The 17,639-nt window shown below is 37.2% G+C and overlaps 1 protein-coding gene across 3 annotated transcripts in view; it reads left to right on the top strand.

Annotated features, from left to right (window-relative positions):
* MUSK (muscle associated receptor tyrosine kinase) overlaps positions 1 to 17,639 on the top strand; it is a 95,032-nt gene that overhangs the window by 30,681 nt on the left and 46,712 nt on the right. The window contains exon 6 of one of the 3 annotated variants that reach the window (XM_067743687.1): positions 8,419 to 8,448. The exons of the other annotated variants lie outside the window; for them this stretch is intronic. Coding sequence (XP_067599788.1) covers positions 8,419 to 8,448 — 30 coding nt within the window. The remainder of the gene's footprint in view (positions 1 to 8,418; positions 8,449 to 17,639) is intronic. 3 annotated transcript variants of the gene reach the window in all.

The following is a 17,639-nucleotide window of genomic DNA, read 5'->3' as shown; positions in this document are numbered from 1 at the left end:
GGAATGAGGTTGGAGGGAATAGTGGTTGTCAGATGTAAAAAGAATATATTTTTCACACAGCTGCTAGAATTTAATATCTTTTAAATTATCAGTGCTATTTAAAGCTCAGAATGCAAAAACCAGCTGATGTAACTTATGGAGTGAAAATTAAATAAACATACAAACACACTCAGTCCCACTTTCAGACACAGTGAATGTCTGCCTAGATCCAGTGTTTCCTTGACCTATATGTGGAGGGATACAGAACCAATGTTATCCATTTGTGTACAATATCATAAATATTTCCCTCTTCAAGGTATGAAATATGAGCCCACTGCATTATAACATCAAATACTGATTGTTTAGGTTACTGTCTTCAAAGATATTGAAACCATTTGGTTTAGCTTTGGCCTAGAGAAAATTATCACAGATCTCATTAGTTGGAGTTCAATTACACAGTTTGGTCTTGCCTTGCCATTTAGTTTTGTATCATGCCTATCAGTAAAACTGAACACTCTCCTTTCTTCCAAACACTGAAACGATCATGTTCATTGTGTTAGTAATTAATATATGCTAGAGATTTTATTAAACTTGCTAGTACTGAGAGCTCATAATATCATTTAAAATTACTCTACCAGTAGGTTAAGATGCTCATTTTAGCACACATGTCTATTTCTACTCCATTTTAATCCTTATTAGTCAATAGACACGAAAATATGTGACATGCTTAGCACAGCTGCTGGTATATAATATGCATTTAGTAAATGGTATCAACTATAATTATTACTATTAGAAGATAAATTTTGCAGAAAATCTGCTTTGGCTATTGAAGCTCTGAAAAATTGGCTTCCATCTAAAGAAATAGTGGAGGCATGTCCACAAGATATAATGCAAACATGACCTATTTTAAAGGAAGGGCCAATTCAACCAACAACTCAGAGCATGTGAAAAAGCAACTAAGAAGTCACTGGAAGAATCCCAACGTGCCTTCAAATGCCTGCTGTCTTGGCAATGGTGAGGGCTAAAGATGAAGCTGGCCATGGTCAGTTAGGACAGATGAGCATTTGCTATGTATTATATCGGTAACTCTGCAAATTAGTTTGAGCATATCAGAATGAGAGCCCTGTAAGTGCTAGTTGATGTGGGGCTACATTGAGGGCAAATAGATATGTCAGGGAAAGATATGGTTTGTCTGCCATTGTGAGCTTCTAATGAGGTTAAGCATGCCAGGTTATGGATTTAGTACAGTGTGTTTGCTAAATCCTAGCAGCCATAACAAACATGAAAGAAACACCCTTGGACACAGAAGTAAAGCTAGCTCCCTTTCTAGATTGCCATCCTCAGGCCGCCGGGTCTCTGGAATGGCAATGTAAAGATACTCTACCCTGACGCCTTGCCTTAAAAGATTCAAACAGTGGCATGCAAAATTACTGATGGGACCGTCTAACTCAACCATGACCAAACATGGATGTTTTTCGAAAAGGACGAGCAACGGGATGGCTAACATTTTAAAATCCTAAATGCTTTACATGTATTATTTTATTTTAATTTTCACGAACAGTCACTGAGGAACGGCCTATAATTGTACCATTTTAGGAAACCGAGGAACACAGAGGATAACTAATTCACTCAAGGCTGCACAGATGGAGGCACCTAAGAAATGGGGTAACACTGAATACTGTCTGTTCTATTAAAAAATGAGAGAATCATGTGTGACATTGTCAAGAGTGATGTCAGAATGGGGATGGGGAAGAAGCCAGAATTCTGTGAATGAAGGAGAACAGGAACTGAAAAAAAGAGAGACAGTGTATGCTGACAATTTTTTTCAATAAATTTGGCAGAGAAAAGGGATGAGTCAAAAAAGTTAGCAGTAGTTGGAGGCATCTTTGGCACATAGGAAGCGTGGTTTTGCATGATTTCTCTTTTTAAAAGATTGAAATGTTTAAGAAAAAACATGGACAGTGTTAAAATATTAACGAGAAGGAACCCAGAGAGAAGGAGAATTTGAATATACAGGAGAGAGGTGGAATGTTCAAGGGACTGTGGTGCTTGGGAAGGCAAAACAGATGTATTCAGCAATAAACTTTATATAGGGGGTGACCGCATGTCCCAGTTTGCCCAGGACAGTTCTGGTTTACACCTGTTGTCCTGGAATAATTATTAATAGAGTCCTTCTTTTACTTTCAAAAATATCTCAGCTTCAGTGGTCAATTATATGATTACTCAGACAGGAAGAAGAAACTTCCTTCCTCATAATAGGAAGAAGGAGAAAAGAGGTGTATGCCAGTGTAAATGAGTTCATAAGTTGGGCAGATGGAATTTGAGAAAGCTCTGTTCTGATGGGCTCTATTTCCTCTCGGAAGTAGGAAGTAAGGTTATCTTCTGAAAATACTTCTGTAAAGGGGGGCAGCGGGATGAGGAGAGTGGAAAGGTTTTAAAATAGCTGTGGGGAATGGGGGAGATGACTCACAGGGAAACTAGGCTTGCTGGGGAACATTCAGATTTTAGCAGAGAACAGGACTATGAATACAGAGTGGCATCAATTTGCTTCATTGCAGGTTTTCCTGCAGGGTTGCTCAGCAGTACAGGTGTAAGTTGGAATAAGTAGAAAGCCAAATCCAAAGGCCAGATGTAAGCATTGGAGTTTTGCCAGGAAAGAAAAGAGGGCAAAGGATTTGTGAATATTGGAAGAGAATGCTTGAAATGATGACTCATGGAATCTTTAGGTACTAAATACACAAACCCGGGATTACACACTTAGAACTCCAGCAACACGGCCAACAAGATAATATGAAAATCTTCCCACTACAAACAGCCAGAAATGCCGGGTTAGTTGTACAACTCATACGGAAAAAATGGAAATATTCAGAAGTCAGGAATGAATAGGAATTGGAAAAGCAGAGCGGTGAGATCATGAGCTGGTTGGGCACTGTCCTCCATGTAATGAGACAAGTGCCCACTTCTATAATGTAGAAGATTGGTTTTAAGGCTCTTAAAGGGAAAAAGTCAAGGTCTTGGGTCCCTGTGAAGTGGAAGTTAGCGCTGATACCCTTGTATAAAGCTGAGAACCACTGAAGTGAAAAGATAGGCCAGAAAAATGCTACCCGTTGGCATAGAAACACAGAGGCTTGTCTTTCTCTTCATAAGAATAGCCAATATTCATTCTTCATATGAATGAATAGCCAACACTCAGGACAGTATCTCAATTAGATTTGCTTTTGAATTCATGCTGCCAGCCGGCCAGTCTGGGAATCCCCAGTTGGAGAAATTAACATAAAAGTTAGTCCCAGGTCTTCCAAAAAAGAAATAGAGATGGCCAACAGGCACATGAAAAGATGCTCAATATTGCTAATTAATAGAGAAATGCAAATCAAAACCAAAATGAGGTATCACTTCATACTGGTCAGAATGTATATTATCAGAAAGTCTACAAATAATAAATTAGAGAGGGTGTGGAGAAAAGGGAGCCCTCCTACACTGTTGGTGGGAATGTAAATTGATACAGCCACTATGGAAGACAGTATGAAGGTTCCTTAAAAAACTAAAAATAGAGCTACCATATGATCCAGCAATCCCATTCCTGGGCATATATCCAGAAAAAATGAAAACTCGAATTCAAAAAGATGCATGCACCCCAATGCAGCACTATTTACAATAGCCAAGACATGGAAACAACCCAAGTGCCCACAAACAAATGACTGGCTTAAGAAGATGTGGTATATATAGAACGGAACATTACCTGGCTATAAAAAAAGTGAAATATTGTCATTTGCAGCAACATGCATGGGCCTAGATGATATTATACTTAGTGAAGTAAATCATTCAAAGAAAGACAAATATGTGCAAAGACATATGTGGAATCTAAAAAATAATACAAATCAATCTACATACACAACAGAAACAGATTCGCAGACACAGAAAACAAACTTATGGTTACCAAAAAGGAGAGGGAGAGAGGGAGGGACAAATTAGGAATATGGGATTAACAGATACAAAAAAATACATAAAATAGATAAGGAACAAGGATTCACTGTATAGCACAGGGAATTATATTCAATATCTTGTAATAACCTGTAATGAAATATAATCTGAAAAAAACCTGAATCACTTTGCTGTACACCTGAAACTAATACAATATTGTAAATAAACCATACTTTAAAAGAAAAATTTTAAAAATTAGTCCCTGGTCAAAAATTTAACAACAAAAACGCTGAAAAAAGAAACACCTTACACAGGTTACATAGGGTTTTCATAGGTAAAGCCACACTGAGGATGAGTTCACAATACAAAATTATCGCATCCACAGGAAACAACCCGCCTTGAGTGAGAATTAGCTGACACAATATACAAAGTGATTTAAACCCCAGGAAATTCGATTAACAACACAATATAATAGATACTCTAAAATAAATATGTTTAAACTAAAGACACAAAAGGAGGAACAACAAAAAAGTAAGATACATTAGGAAGAAGAAAAACAGTTCCGATAAAGAATTAAATATAATTTTAACAAATGAAAAAGATAATGGTTAAAATTAAAATTCAGTGGTTGAGTAATGGCATATTAGAGATAAAGAGATAATTCACACATTAGAAGTCAGCTCTTCAGAATTAAGAATTCAGTGCAGAGAGATGGGAAAGATGAAATTGAATTTAAGAAATAATTAAGGATAAAAAAAGAAATAATTAAGGATATAAATTATAGAAAGAGAGAATAGAGAAATATAAGAGAAGCTATACTCAAAAGCATGATGCCTGAGAACTTGCCAAAATTGATGAAAACTTAAATCATCAAGTACGAGATGTACACCAAGTCCCAATAGTAAAAATAAAGAGCAGATACAGAAATATTTGCACACCCAGACACATTATAATGAACCAAACACATAATGAACCAAAGACAAAAAGGTGATGTTAATTATTAAAGAAAAGACAGATTGCTTACAAAGAACATCAATTAGAATAACAACAATTGACAGGGTGTAGGAAACCAGCACTTGCAATTATTCTTATAATTTGGTGTAGCCTAGTAGATATGTTTTTTGTTTTTAATAACCATCAAACTTTAAAATGTGTATAGATTTGTCTCAATAATTTAACTTCTAAAAATTTATCTAAGGGAATTCTTTACAGAAGTATATACTCAAGATTATCACAAAGTTGTTTATAATAGTAAAGTTTTTTAAATAATTTAAATTTGCATCAATAGGAGACTGACATAATATGTGATGAAATTCCGTGTGACCATTAAAAAGGATGAGATCGATCTATATGTATTAATTTCTAAGACTTTCCACCATATATGTGACTTGGGTCTGTTTCCTGTCTCTGAATCTCATTTTCCTCATCTCTAAAACAGGGGTAAAAATAGGACCTACGTCTTAGGTTTCTGCAATGATTACATGAATTAATATTGGCACACAGTATGCACGATATATTTGCTGCTTTTATTAGTAGTGATTTAATTAATACTTACATAGTGCTTACCATGTGCAAGGCAATATCCTATTTCTTTAGAAATATTAACCCATTAGAAATATTAATGTGTTCATAAGTGAAAAAGTAAGTTAAAGAACAGTATGTTATATATTATACACTGGAGTATAAATGCCGAATTGTTAATAGTCATCATCTCTGCATATAGAATTACATGGGGGGGTGGTAACCTTCCATAATATACTTTATATAGCTTTATACTTTCTGAACTTTTATAAAGAGACCTTTATAATGAGGAAGAATTAATGCTTGTATTTATGCTTTGGAAAAAATGACTTCTTCCAAATATTATACTATTTAAATCAAGTGACATCAACCTTTCTGTTCATTGGTTTTACATATTTTTGTAGCTCTGTTGCTCCATTCTGCTCTAGAACAAACTCAGGGATGGGAAAAGTTTTGTCAAAGGCAATCGATCCCTACCTTGATTAGATATTCACAACTCTTGCCTATTGGCTGAAGAACGTCTGTGGTGGGATCATGATAAACAGAACACGGAAGTTGCCATTTCCTTAGGGAGGGAATTAACCCCTAAAGACAGTAAGTTGAGGAAGTAAGGGAGTGGGAAGTGAAAAGGTTCAGAGAGTGGCAGCTACTGGTGAATTCTCTCCTCGTTTGACTCTTCTTTCTTGATTATGGGCAGAAACCTGGAATTTATGATTCTGTAGTAGCTTGGAGGATCCAAAGTAAAATTCCATACGGGTTCTGATTTCTCAATGAATATTTTCTACACTTGGTTAGGTGTTATTGACTCATAAAGTAAATTAACAGAAAGTTCACATAGAAAAGTGAAGCACTCCTGGGTGAGAACTATATAGCTATACTGATTTGCCATTGGCAGGGAAGTCTCTGGTTTCCCAAATTCCATAGTCACCTGGGATGCAGAAAAGAGCTGTCAGTCTCACAACGATGGAGGCTCTCCCTCTGGAAATGTTAACCCCTCTCTCGGGTACCTCTGTGACAGTGGGCTTTAGGATAGCCCTCATGGCAGGATAAATGAGGGCCAGAGAAATCTGTACGTCATATTGCATAGAAAATTTCATTTTCTAAATGTTCATTTTTAAATATTTTACCATATTTGGAGTGAATCTCACAGTCATTGGTTTCTTACAACAAGCATTGGCTAACTTCTTGTTTCTTTATTATGCATTTTAATATATCTGAAATTGAGGTTTGTCTTACCCAGCTTAATGGCAATCATACCTTGTTTGTGGCTTCTGCCCCCTAGCTAAGATGGTTCCTTAGCTGTCTCCAGATATGCGAATGAATATACAGTTATAAAACAAAGATAAATCAATCATATTGGCTCAGAAAGATTTCCTTATATTTAACTAGAAATGTTCCTTCTGTTTGAGATCATTTGTTTTAATTAGTTCCTCACAGAGGTAAAAACACCATTTTCAGCAGCATAACTCTTTGTAGTCTCCCCTCCCCCCGCCGGCCCTGAACAATGATACTTGCTGCATTAGTTTTGGTTGAAAAGAGACAAAGTGACTTCTCAGGGACCTATGGAAGGAATTCTCTTCTAAGTCAAGGGACAGCGTTGTCTCTTTCTCCAATCTACTTCATGTTCTACCTTAGGCATGTGCGCATCCAAAGAATGATCCCTACTGTTTCTCTTATGTGTCTTTAATTGAAAAAGTTTTCTCCTGAGTACTCCGAAGTACTCAGTACTCCAGAGTACTCAGTGGCAGGGCGATACCACCATGGAGTGTGATGATCTGAGTGGTAGAGCTGAAGTTTTCAAGGAGAGGCTGCCGTCAGGGGAGGCTTTGAATGACCTCTGAAGTACCAGATTCTTATTTTACTTTTCCAATTTTGACGAGAGGGATATTCTCCCTTAAAAAGTGTTTCATAAACACTACACCACAGAAATTAAACACTTCTAATACGATAATGTAATTATTCTTCTTATAGCCAGAAAGAACATGGTTCTGAGTTTTTTAATCATTGGAAAGGATCCATTAAAAAAAACTATAAATATCTAATTTTCTTATATTTCTCTTCTATTCTTACATATTTCCCTTAAACTTCCCTTATCTCCTTTGCCTTAATTATTAATGAAATGATTTATTTATTTGGAGCTGAGGGCGGATCTTATACATTCTGTGAATATCACATTCAGACGAATCCTGCTTTGTGTATAGAAACTGGTTGAGTGTAGAATACTTGAGACCCAAATTAAAACAGATGCATGTTGGAATGGATCGGGCTCCCTGCTAATTGCATTTTCTATTATTGCCTTGTTTCCTCTTGGAGCTTTAAGCCATTAAGGAAAAGGTTAGGCAGAAGGGAAGCTAGAACCAAGGGTTCTCAGTCAGTGATCACCAGTGGAAAGAGGTGGCTGGGCATAGTATAAAGTTGCAAGTGAGAGCCCTAGAAGCAGACCAAGAAGAGAACAGAACCCTTCTACACAGAGGGCTATAGAGGGTTACATAGAGGCTCCTCTAACGTTTAAACAACTCCTTATTTGCAGGGGGTCTCAAAAAGAGACCCATGTCTCCACACTTGGGAGAGGCATTTTGGGGAGTGAGGAGGAGGGAAGGTGAGCCATTTGGCAAACTTGATCGGCTCCAGGGCAAGAGTTTCCCAACACTGAACAGGGCACTTTATTGCTGTCAGCCCCTTTCTCTGCAATCTGAAAAGCTTCACCATGTATCCTTAGGGATGACCTGGTCTATTGGAGGCTTTTGTTGTTGTTGTTGAAGACTTTTGGCAAACATACGCAGTATATAAGATAAGTAGAACTCTAAAAGACCCAAACAGATACACACATAGGATGTCCCGGAGGCAAATGGCAAGAGATCTAACTCCAAGCGATCGGGACTGTTTTCAAAAATGTTAGACTTCTGGCTGTCTTCTTTCCTAGAGATCAGACTTCCTTACTGCATCTAGAAATGTTTACATACATTTGATTTGCTTTTTCCTTTGTTTATGCTGCAGCTCTTAATATGACAAATGCCACAGAGAGAGGTATTTAAACCCCCAACGTGTGCTGTGCTCTCAGTGATTGCAGTCTTAATAAAATTTGCAGTGGCCCTGTTCCCGGCATCAATTCTACCTGCCTGATGCCACTAACAGCTTTGATTTGCTGTCATGAGTACACTGTGCATTTAAAAACCAAAGAAAAGAAACAGGCATAAACCTTCGATAACCCGGGGGGCTATCATGGGGAAAATTAAATCTGCATGATTAATAGGGTGCATGCTCTAAAAGAAGGGTTTGACCCATTGATTTCAACTTTAGGGGAGATTATGCTGCATTCTCATCTAGAAAGTTCTGTAGTGCTTTTGAGAAACAATGGTAAAGTGGTCCTTTAGTTGAAGCGTCAGTAAAGTTCTCTAAGGACAAACAAGTGTTATATAATGATTATGCACTGAACATATAATACTTCAAGGTGAAGAACAGTTAGGCTTCTTTAATCGCTTTTAAGAAAAGAAAATGTGCTTCAAAGATTTGTCTTCAATTATTTAAGATAATCAAATTGATACAATGTTGACATTATATCGTTTGAAATGAAAAGTTCTTGGGACCTAAAATATGCATCCTCTAATTGGAGTAAGCTTTTATTTTCATTGTTTAGGTATTAAAATGAGATGTACAAGTTCAAACATACATTCACCAAAAAAAAGGAAAACTTCTTTCTCTTTAATGCATTAATTCGTCCAACAAAGATTCCTTGAGCAATACACCAGGTGCTGTATGAGACAGAGAAGACCATGCCATCAGTGGGCTTAATTTCAAAATGTAGCTATTTTGAATTGTGCAAAGGTATCACAGAAAGCTGTCAGGACTCTATGGCAATATGGAATTCAAATAATACGTTCACCTGTTTCCTTCAGAGATCCAATATGTGACTTTCAAATTTTAATTAGTATATTTATTTCCACCAATGATAAACTATACAAGGCATGATTTTTGGAAGGAACTTAATGTACTGGCTAATAACATGGGCTCTAGATTTTTGAGAAAACTGCCTGGGCTGCAGAGACTAGAGTCAACCGCTTAAGTTCAAACCGTGGCTCCACCACTTACTACTTATGTTAACTTCAGGTGGGTTACTTCGTTTCTTAGTGCCTCAGTTTCCCTACCTGTAAAATAAGGTGAATAATACTTCCTATCTCATAAGTTGAAAAAGAATAAACCTCAATACCATGTTTAAAGCTCTTAGAAGAGTGCTTGGAACAGAGAAATCACTCAAATAATAGTTAGCAATATTAGTTCTAGAACTAAAGTAACTTCAGTACAACGAAAGCAACGACTTAAGCAACTGGAAAGACGTTTACAGCTCTTTACTCCACGTGTCATCTTTATCCTTGAGATAGAAGCAATAAAGTTCAATGCAAAAACTAAATTTTTATTTAGAATAGAGTTGATGTTTTATTAACTTTGGTTCTATCAGAAGAGTAACCATCGACTTTAAAATCTGAAATGAGCCCTAGAAGTTATAGCTCAATCCCTTAGTCTTCAGATAAGGAAACTTGAGACCAGAAAAATGATTACTTTGCCTAAGTTATCCAAGAGCTTGGATGTCTTAACCCCTAGACCAGGACATCTTTCATTACCCCATTCTTGTGTCTTTTCTTTTTCTATGTTTATGTTACATAGATCAGTACTCTGCCACTTACTAGTTACGTGAGATTGGATAATTCACTTAACCTCTGCAAGTCTATTTCCCCTTTGTGAAATGGGGGCAATATGACTTGGAACATAAAGTTCTTAAAAGGGGCTGAGATAGCATATATACAGTGTCTACATGGTAGCTCTTAGATTAATACTGGCTGTTGTTGGTATTGTTGTCTGTTTTTTACATTGTTACGAAGCTGGATGACTTATATCCAGAGAATATTGCTGGTTAGGCTTCTCAAATTTCATAAATAGAATGTCAACATTACCAACTGCTTCTCTTGCTTCCAAAGAACATAAATCTACCCTCAACCAGCAATGCTTTGTCCCTGCATTCTTGGTACTTGTTAGAGATTATAACTTTGGTTTGGCCCCATTGTGACAAGTGATATAAGGATGCCTATCTAAGGAGCTGTATGAAGATGTGACTTTACCAGCAAACTAGAAATGGGCTGTTTAGAATCAAACTGTCCCCCACAAAAAAGTATAAAATCAGGAAAGTCGAGGCAACCTTAGTGCATACCCCAAGCTTACATCATATTTTATTCACTACAGAAATAGCTGTTTGCCAAAAATCTTGTTGAAAATATTGATCATTCCATCACTCACTGCTCTGCAAAACATCTTAAGTGAGAAATTGCTTTAAAAATTTAGTGCCAGGCTTCCCTGGTGGCGCAGTGGTTGAGAGTCTGCCTGCTGATGCAGGGGACACGGGTTCGTGTCCCGGTCCGGGAAGATCCCACATGCCGCGGAGCGGCTGGGCCCGTGAGCCATGGCCGCTGAGCCCGCGCGTCCGGAGCCTGTGCTCCGCAACGGGAGAGGCCACGGCAGTGAGAGGCCCGCGTACCGCAAAAAAAAAAAAAAAAAAAAAATTTAGTGCGTGGGAAGAAAACAATGGTCTCTCTTGAGACCATTTTGCACTCCTTCCTGTAGCGAGAGCTATGTACTTTATTTTCTTTTTTGCTCTAGCTTGCACGTATCTCAGAATTCAGTTTGAAGCTTCGTCATAGTATCCGTTACACTAAACCAACAAGAGGTCTCCTTTTCTTGAAACTAATGTGTTGTTATTTCATTTAATTTACTGTCACACCATTGATTAGACTCACTTCAAAATTCTCTATGAAAAGAGATGGAAATAACAAAGCTGATGGACTAATGGAACTCTTCCTCCAAGGTAGTGGTTTCCAAGCATCAGTGCACATCAGATCTTCTTTAAAGGCATAGCTCTAGGTTGCATTCCCCAGGGATTCAGATCTGATGCGTCTCTGTCAAGGCCTTTTAACAATCTCCCAAATGATCCTTACATAGGTAGTCTATGAACTACACTTTGAGAAACATTGATTTAAAGATTTCTACCTGGAATGTCTTCATTCCAGATGAAGCTTAAAAATTTAAGAAGAAACTTAGCTTATTCACCATTAGTATTAGGATAACTTCAAATTTATTCATTTGTTGAGTGCCTACTATATTCCATGTAGTGAGGTAAATCCAAGGTTACAGAGATAAATAAGACATGGTTCATTTCTTGAAAAGTTTTCAAATTTAGTGAGGAAGGTGAACATGCAAGCAAGTAATTACAGTAATTAAAGTTCAATATATTTGCAATGATAGAGTTTGGGCAGGATACATACACAGGACAGGGGAGACAGTGAAAGGTCAGGGAAAGCTTCAGAGAGGTGAGGTCTCACAGGGCTTTGAAGGATGAATGGCAGCTCATGGTACAGATCACATCTCAGTGAGGGAGGGGAAAAGGCAGACTTATCATGCTAGCACAGGCACACTGACCCCTAACCAGGGAGTCAAAGATGGACTAAAGAGTTTGGGATAGTGTCTATTGGAGGCGCTATGAAGACCAGAAGGAGCTGCAATTTGACTCACAAGCTATTTGAGTTTATAGTCTATGCTATCTTTCTTGGACACCATTTTAAAATGGGTGTATATCTACCATCTCATCAGCATGGGACCCTACAGTTTGGAGGCCTATATATGGTCCTATTGGAACATCCAGAATCCCATCTCAAAGGCTACAGAAATGTTCCCAAGCCAAGCCACTTTAGACAACTGGGATATTACCGTGTCACTTAAGATTAAGGTTGTGACTCCTGTTTCTTTTCCCAGATAAAACTTCTGGTCAGCTAAAAAATAAATAAATAATTTGAAAATGCTGGTTCTTATTAAACTTCAGTTTCTTTGACTACTGTCAGAGTCAGGTATCTTCCTTTTCATGCGATTAGGTCAAAATGTCATTTAAAAGTAAACGAAGATTTTGATAAATATACTGTAGTTATATACAGTGTTAACATTGGAGGAAACTGAGTGAAGAGTACCTGGGAACTTTCGTATGCTTCCTTTACAGCTCTTCTGTAAATCTAAAATTAGTCCCAAATAAAAACCTTTTGAAAGGGTAAACTAATAACGACTTCTGTCCTCCTCATCAAGCTGTTTAGCATCTCCTCCCATTAAAACCAGAAGATAATTTTTTTTAGAATGAAAAAAGTGAATCAGAACCGAAATTCAACTTTTGACTTACAGTTAAACTTGTAATGTACCTTCAGAACCATTTTAACAAAAATATTCCTAATAGTTGCTCTAGCTACGTCGAGGACTGAAATCAAAACAAGTTAACTCTGTGTGGCTTTTGTCTGATTTCCTTGGTAAACATGTCTTACTCACAGTCATTATTCACCATCCATATTTACAAGCTAGGAAAATGTTATTATCTCCAAGGTCACAGAAATGTTCCCAGCCCAAGCCACTTTAGAGAATTGAAATGTCACAGAGGCAGGCCAGCCTGACTTGGAGGAGAGAGGCACAGTTTGTGAGGGTAACATGTATGTTTTTCTAAAGGAACTTGCGCGCCCATCCCTTCAGAGATGGAGCCGCAGTGGATAAACCTCTTTATGCATTGCTCTGCTTCAAAGGGGACAGAAATGTAAACAGTGGCAGCACACCAGGATGGGGTTTCTTTGCTTTAGCCACCAAGAAGTCAGGAAAGGAAAACCAGGTATTTACTTAGGTTTATCATTACTATTGTCAGGTTTTCTTTTAATGATTGGAAAACAAAAGAAGAATCCGTTCAGAAACAAAGTACCACAGAGCCTCACTGTGATTTCTTTTCAACCACCCCTGAGCCATTTTTTTTAAGTATAAAATTAAAAACTAAAATGACCTTTTTTGTTCTTTGGGATGGTTGTCTACTAACAGGCATCTCTGACTCAATAATTCTTAAAATACAATGCTGTATGAGACAAATGTAGCCTATTTAAGAATGGATTCAAATAATCTAATATTGATTAGCATCTGTGTTTTGATAATAGGGCCTGAAGAATGGATTTCTCTTTCTAGAGTGATTCTTCTCGGATAATTGAGGAATGGATTTAAGCACAGGGTTTTAACACCTACAGAAAGGCTGTTCAACATGATCAATATCTGGGATGCAGCCCGCTAAGGCAGACTGAAATTTAAAGACAAGATAAAATAAAATAACCTTCTACCTCTGAAGTCAGTTGGAAGAACAGCTTTCATCAGTCAGGAAGATACCATAGAGATAGAAATAGCAAGCAAGAAAGCAAGCAAGAAAGAGCTAGAAGACATGGCTTCAAAATTAGCCCTCAGTACCTTCTAGCTGTGTCTTAGTTGCTGTATTAACTTGTTTGTACAAATCATTTCACTTAATCTTCTTCATAATTCTATGAGTTGGGAGTCGATACCTACATTTTCTGCATGAAGAAGCTGAAGTTCAAAGAAGTTGAGCAATATCACAGTTCAAAGAGCTAATAAGCAGTAGAATGAGGACTCAAACCCAGAGCCACTTGCCTGGTTTGTTTTAAGGATATTATATATAACTGTAAGGAAACAATTCTAGTAATACGATTTTGATTTCCCAATTTCTGAGTATGTCCTTAGAAAAAGCCCTAGAATGGTATTCTTAGAGTACAGAGATTTCCTTAAGATATTGCCTAAGAAGAAAATTATAAATGATGCCATCCTACAAAGAGCAAAGAATGTGCTATTTCAGCCTCCATTGAGACTTCAACTCTAGATAGCCAAATTCCTATTATCTTCTTGGCTTTCCTCACTCTTACAGTCAAAAGAATGGAAACCGTCTCACAGGTCTGCCCGTTTTCTCTTCTGGTTTCATTTCTTTCTTTCTACAAGATCTACATGACCTGTATTATTTAACCAAATATATTCCTTTTATTTCCGCCAGAGAACCTTGATGACTTTCCCTCCTTCTGTATAACAATACATTTCCCCTCCAAACTTCTTCTCCCATCAACTAATACGGTGAACTAGTAGGAAAAAGTTAATTGACCTTAGAATCAAGTCATATTTACTCACTGTCACACACACACACACATATTCAAAATTGGGGAGATAGACCTTAATAAAAGCAAATATAGAAATGAGTATTGGGTATTCAGGACTTTCAGTGGAACCAATGACCTGTTTTATTATATGAACGCAAATAAAAACTTACGCAAGTTTAGATTCATAGAGGTAGAGTATTTAGAAAGAGTCTTGCTATTCTTTGAATTTGTGAGACTCTAGGTGTATGTTAGTTTTAGTTCCTGGTACCACAAGATAAGAGGATAAATTACGAAAAGAGGGAAAGATAAGAGGTGGTTCAAAAGTGAGCAGTCAGGATGGTAAACTGGGGCTAGCAAGCTTGGAAAAATGATAATATTTGATGGATTTTTTTTTTCATTTTTGTCCAGTGGATAGAAGTAGGAACTAGGTCTTGGCGGGGGGGGGGGGGGGCGGTGATTATAAGGAGACTGATTTTAGTTTGATTTAGAATATATATGTATATATTTTTAAAACACAGTTGTTCAAAATGGGTTGATATGATAATGCTGAGTTCCTCATAAACCAAAGTATTCAAGAAAATGATGGATATCCTCTTTAACTTGGATGTTGATTTTATCTCAGATTAGTCCAATATGAGAAGTCTCAGATTCTCTGTTCTAAATGTCCTACTGAACAATCCCAAGAAAGCAGAGACGGAAAATGAATCACTATCCAACTCTTTTTTAAAGAATTTCCTTTCTCTACAAGAGACTGTGCTGGACTTTAGGGGAAAAAAAAAAAGGCAAAAGCAAAGTATGCTATTCTGCTCCCTCCTCCACCCCCTACTCCCCACCCCCCAAAGAAGATTACAAATCACATTGGAAGACAAGACTGATGCAGTACACATAAGGCAATTAAACGAAAATTTAACAATCAAGTGAGAATAAACACCATGAAACAGAATATGTAAAAATTGATAAGAGGTAAAGCAATCAGTTTAGAAGACGAGGGATCGTGGTAGGCTAGGCAAGCAGGATACACGGAAAAACTAGGGCTACAGTTTGACCTTGAAATAACAATCTCATACACTGAATGCTCGTACTCAACCTTAAATAGTTTGCGGGTATTCTTGCATATTTGCCTCTAATGTAAAGTAACCTCAATTGTGTGCGCATGTGTGTGACTGTGAATGTGTATATTAATACCTAAGCATATGTAAATATGTATCTATAAAGATGTATATTTGCATTTGTGTGTAGAAAAATACTTTGAGAGTCTATATACGAAAGTATAATTTCTGGTGGAACTTCCAGACCTCCTCCTAGGAAAATGGCAAATCTTAGACATTCTTTCATCTTCCAAGTTGGTTCTACATGTCTGGAGCGGAGGAAATGGGTGCATTAGTTCAAAACTGCTTCCAATTCCAAACAGATCAAGTAAAATGAACAATAATAACAATAGTAGCAACAAGGTGAAAGATGGCAAAGGAAAATCAGCATTGCCCTCGGAGTCGACTTTAAAATACAGCCCAGTAGAAGATCACGGTGTCAAATTAAAAGGAGACTGAGGATTTACCTGTACTTGCTCTAGAATCCTAGTGAGAGTAGTGTAAGAGATGAGTAAATAAAGTTCTCAAAACTTACTTAAGGCCCTTCAACTTTAGTGGAACAAAATTTTGGAGATATAGCAGCCAGATAATAAAGACACTTAATATTCCCAGAGAAGTCCCTTGCCCATCTCAGGCACTCATAAATAGTTATTTGGCTGGTGGAAAAAAAAAAAAAAGGGTTTTTTCTAAGCTTAGAAATAAGCACAATTGTGCTGACGAACTAGAAAGATATGCGCAGCCCAAAGGCATTCAAATATAATTTTTCAGGTCCAATCTGGTCCAACTATGGACCTTTATTTATTTATTCTGATTAAGATCTGTGTGGCAAACAAGGAATCTCTGCAGTTTTCAAGTGTCCAGATGACAAGTTTTTAGCACGGAAAAAAACTCATTTTTAGCCAACATGACCTTGATAATTAAAAACATAAAATAAGAATGTGCCACGGACTTGATTGGTGGAGGGAGGGAAAGCTCAGAGTAAAATCTAACTGGGAAATTATAAGTTCACTTAAATTTAAGAGTATTGGGTATTAAGTACCAAAATGAGGCCTTCTCACTGCGATGCTAGGTTAGAACAGAAGATTTGGTGTCTGAAAGTTGGAGTGGCATTTCTGGGTCTGCATCTGCAGCAAATCTGTGAGTCTCAGATTCCTTGTCTGGAAAATGGGCTGAATAATATCAACCATGTACAATCACAGAGATATGGTGAGGATTAAGTGAGATAATATACAATGTGTGTGAAAGTCTCCATAATCTGAAAAGAATTATACCAATGTATTCTTATCATTAAAAGTAGTTAACCATAGCATTGCCATTTTATACTAAAAACAAATATTGTACTTGGCTCATCACTAATTCAAAGAAAGGTCTATTCTAACTATACTCCAATAAAATTAAAATATTTTTTAAACAACAAAGAAAGGTCTAAATTGACATGAAAAAATAAATCTTCATGATAGAATAATAGAGCTTCATGTGGGCTCTACATCTGATATGGTTGTATTAAACATTTTGGAACAATTAATTTGGTGGTTGTCTCTTTTCTAGGATTTTTTAAATTCTAAAAATTCTCAATTCCGTATACCCAATTTAGATATTTTGATATTTTTCTTTGTAGCTTGCTTTACTGCTTTTTTCCTGAAAGAGAATGACTTGCTCCTCTCTGCTCTCTGAGCAGCCTCTGGGAATTGATACAGAGGAGAGAATCTCTGTTGGTTGTAGGCTCCGTTCTGCAGACACCCCCTAATCCTCTGTTTACCACAACCCGAGTCTATTACCATAGAAATGATAGCTGAGATCCCAGATTCAACATCACTGACTTCACAGCAGGGCCTCGTAAGTGGAGAAGCCACGCTGAGGAGGAGAAGCACAATCACTACTACTATTATCAGAAGAGTAGACAGTCTGTGGCCTTGAAAGAAAGGGTAATTGTCAACATCGCTATAAAAACGATGAATGAATGAGCTGCGTTGCTGGGATATGTTGTAGTTCATTTTCTGTGTAATACTGCCTGACTAAAAGTAATGATTTGAAATTTTATGTCATTTAATAGTTTGCTTTTAAAAGGCCAGCAGTTTCACTGGATTGCATTTGTCTCTCATTAAGAAACAAGCAGATTCTAATTCATCTTTACAGCGCT

Source organism: Pseudorca crassidens, chromosome 7 (genome assembly GCF_039906515.1).
Source record: "Pseudorca crassidens isolate mPseCra1 chromosome 7, mPseCra1.hap1, whole genome shotgun sequence".
Classification (NCBI taxonomy): domain Eukaryota; kingdom Metazoa; phylum Chordata; class Mammalia; order Artiodactyla; family Delphinidae; genus Pseudorca; species Pseudorca crassidens.
The sequence above is the reverse complement of the archived record's forward strand: the minus strand, read 5'-3'. Positions and strand labels throughout refer to the sequence as shown.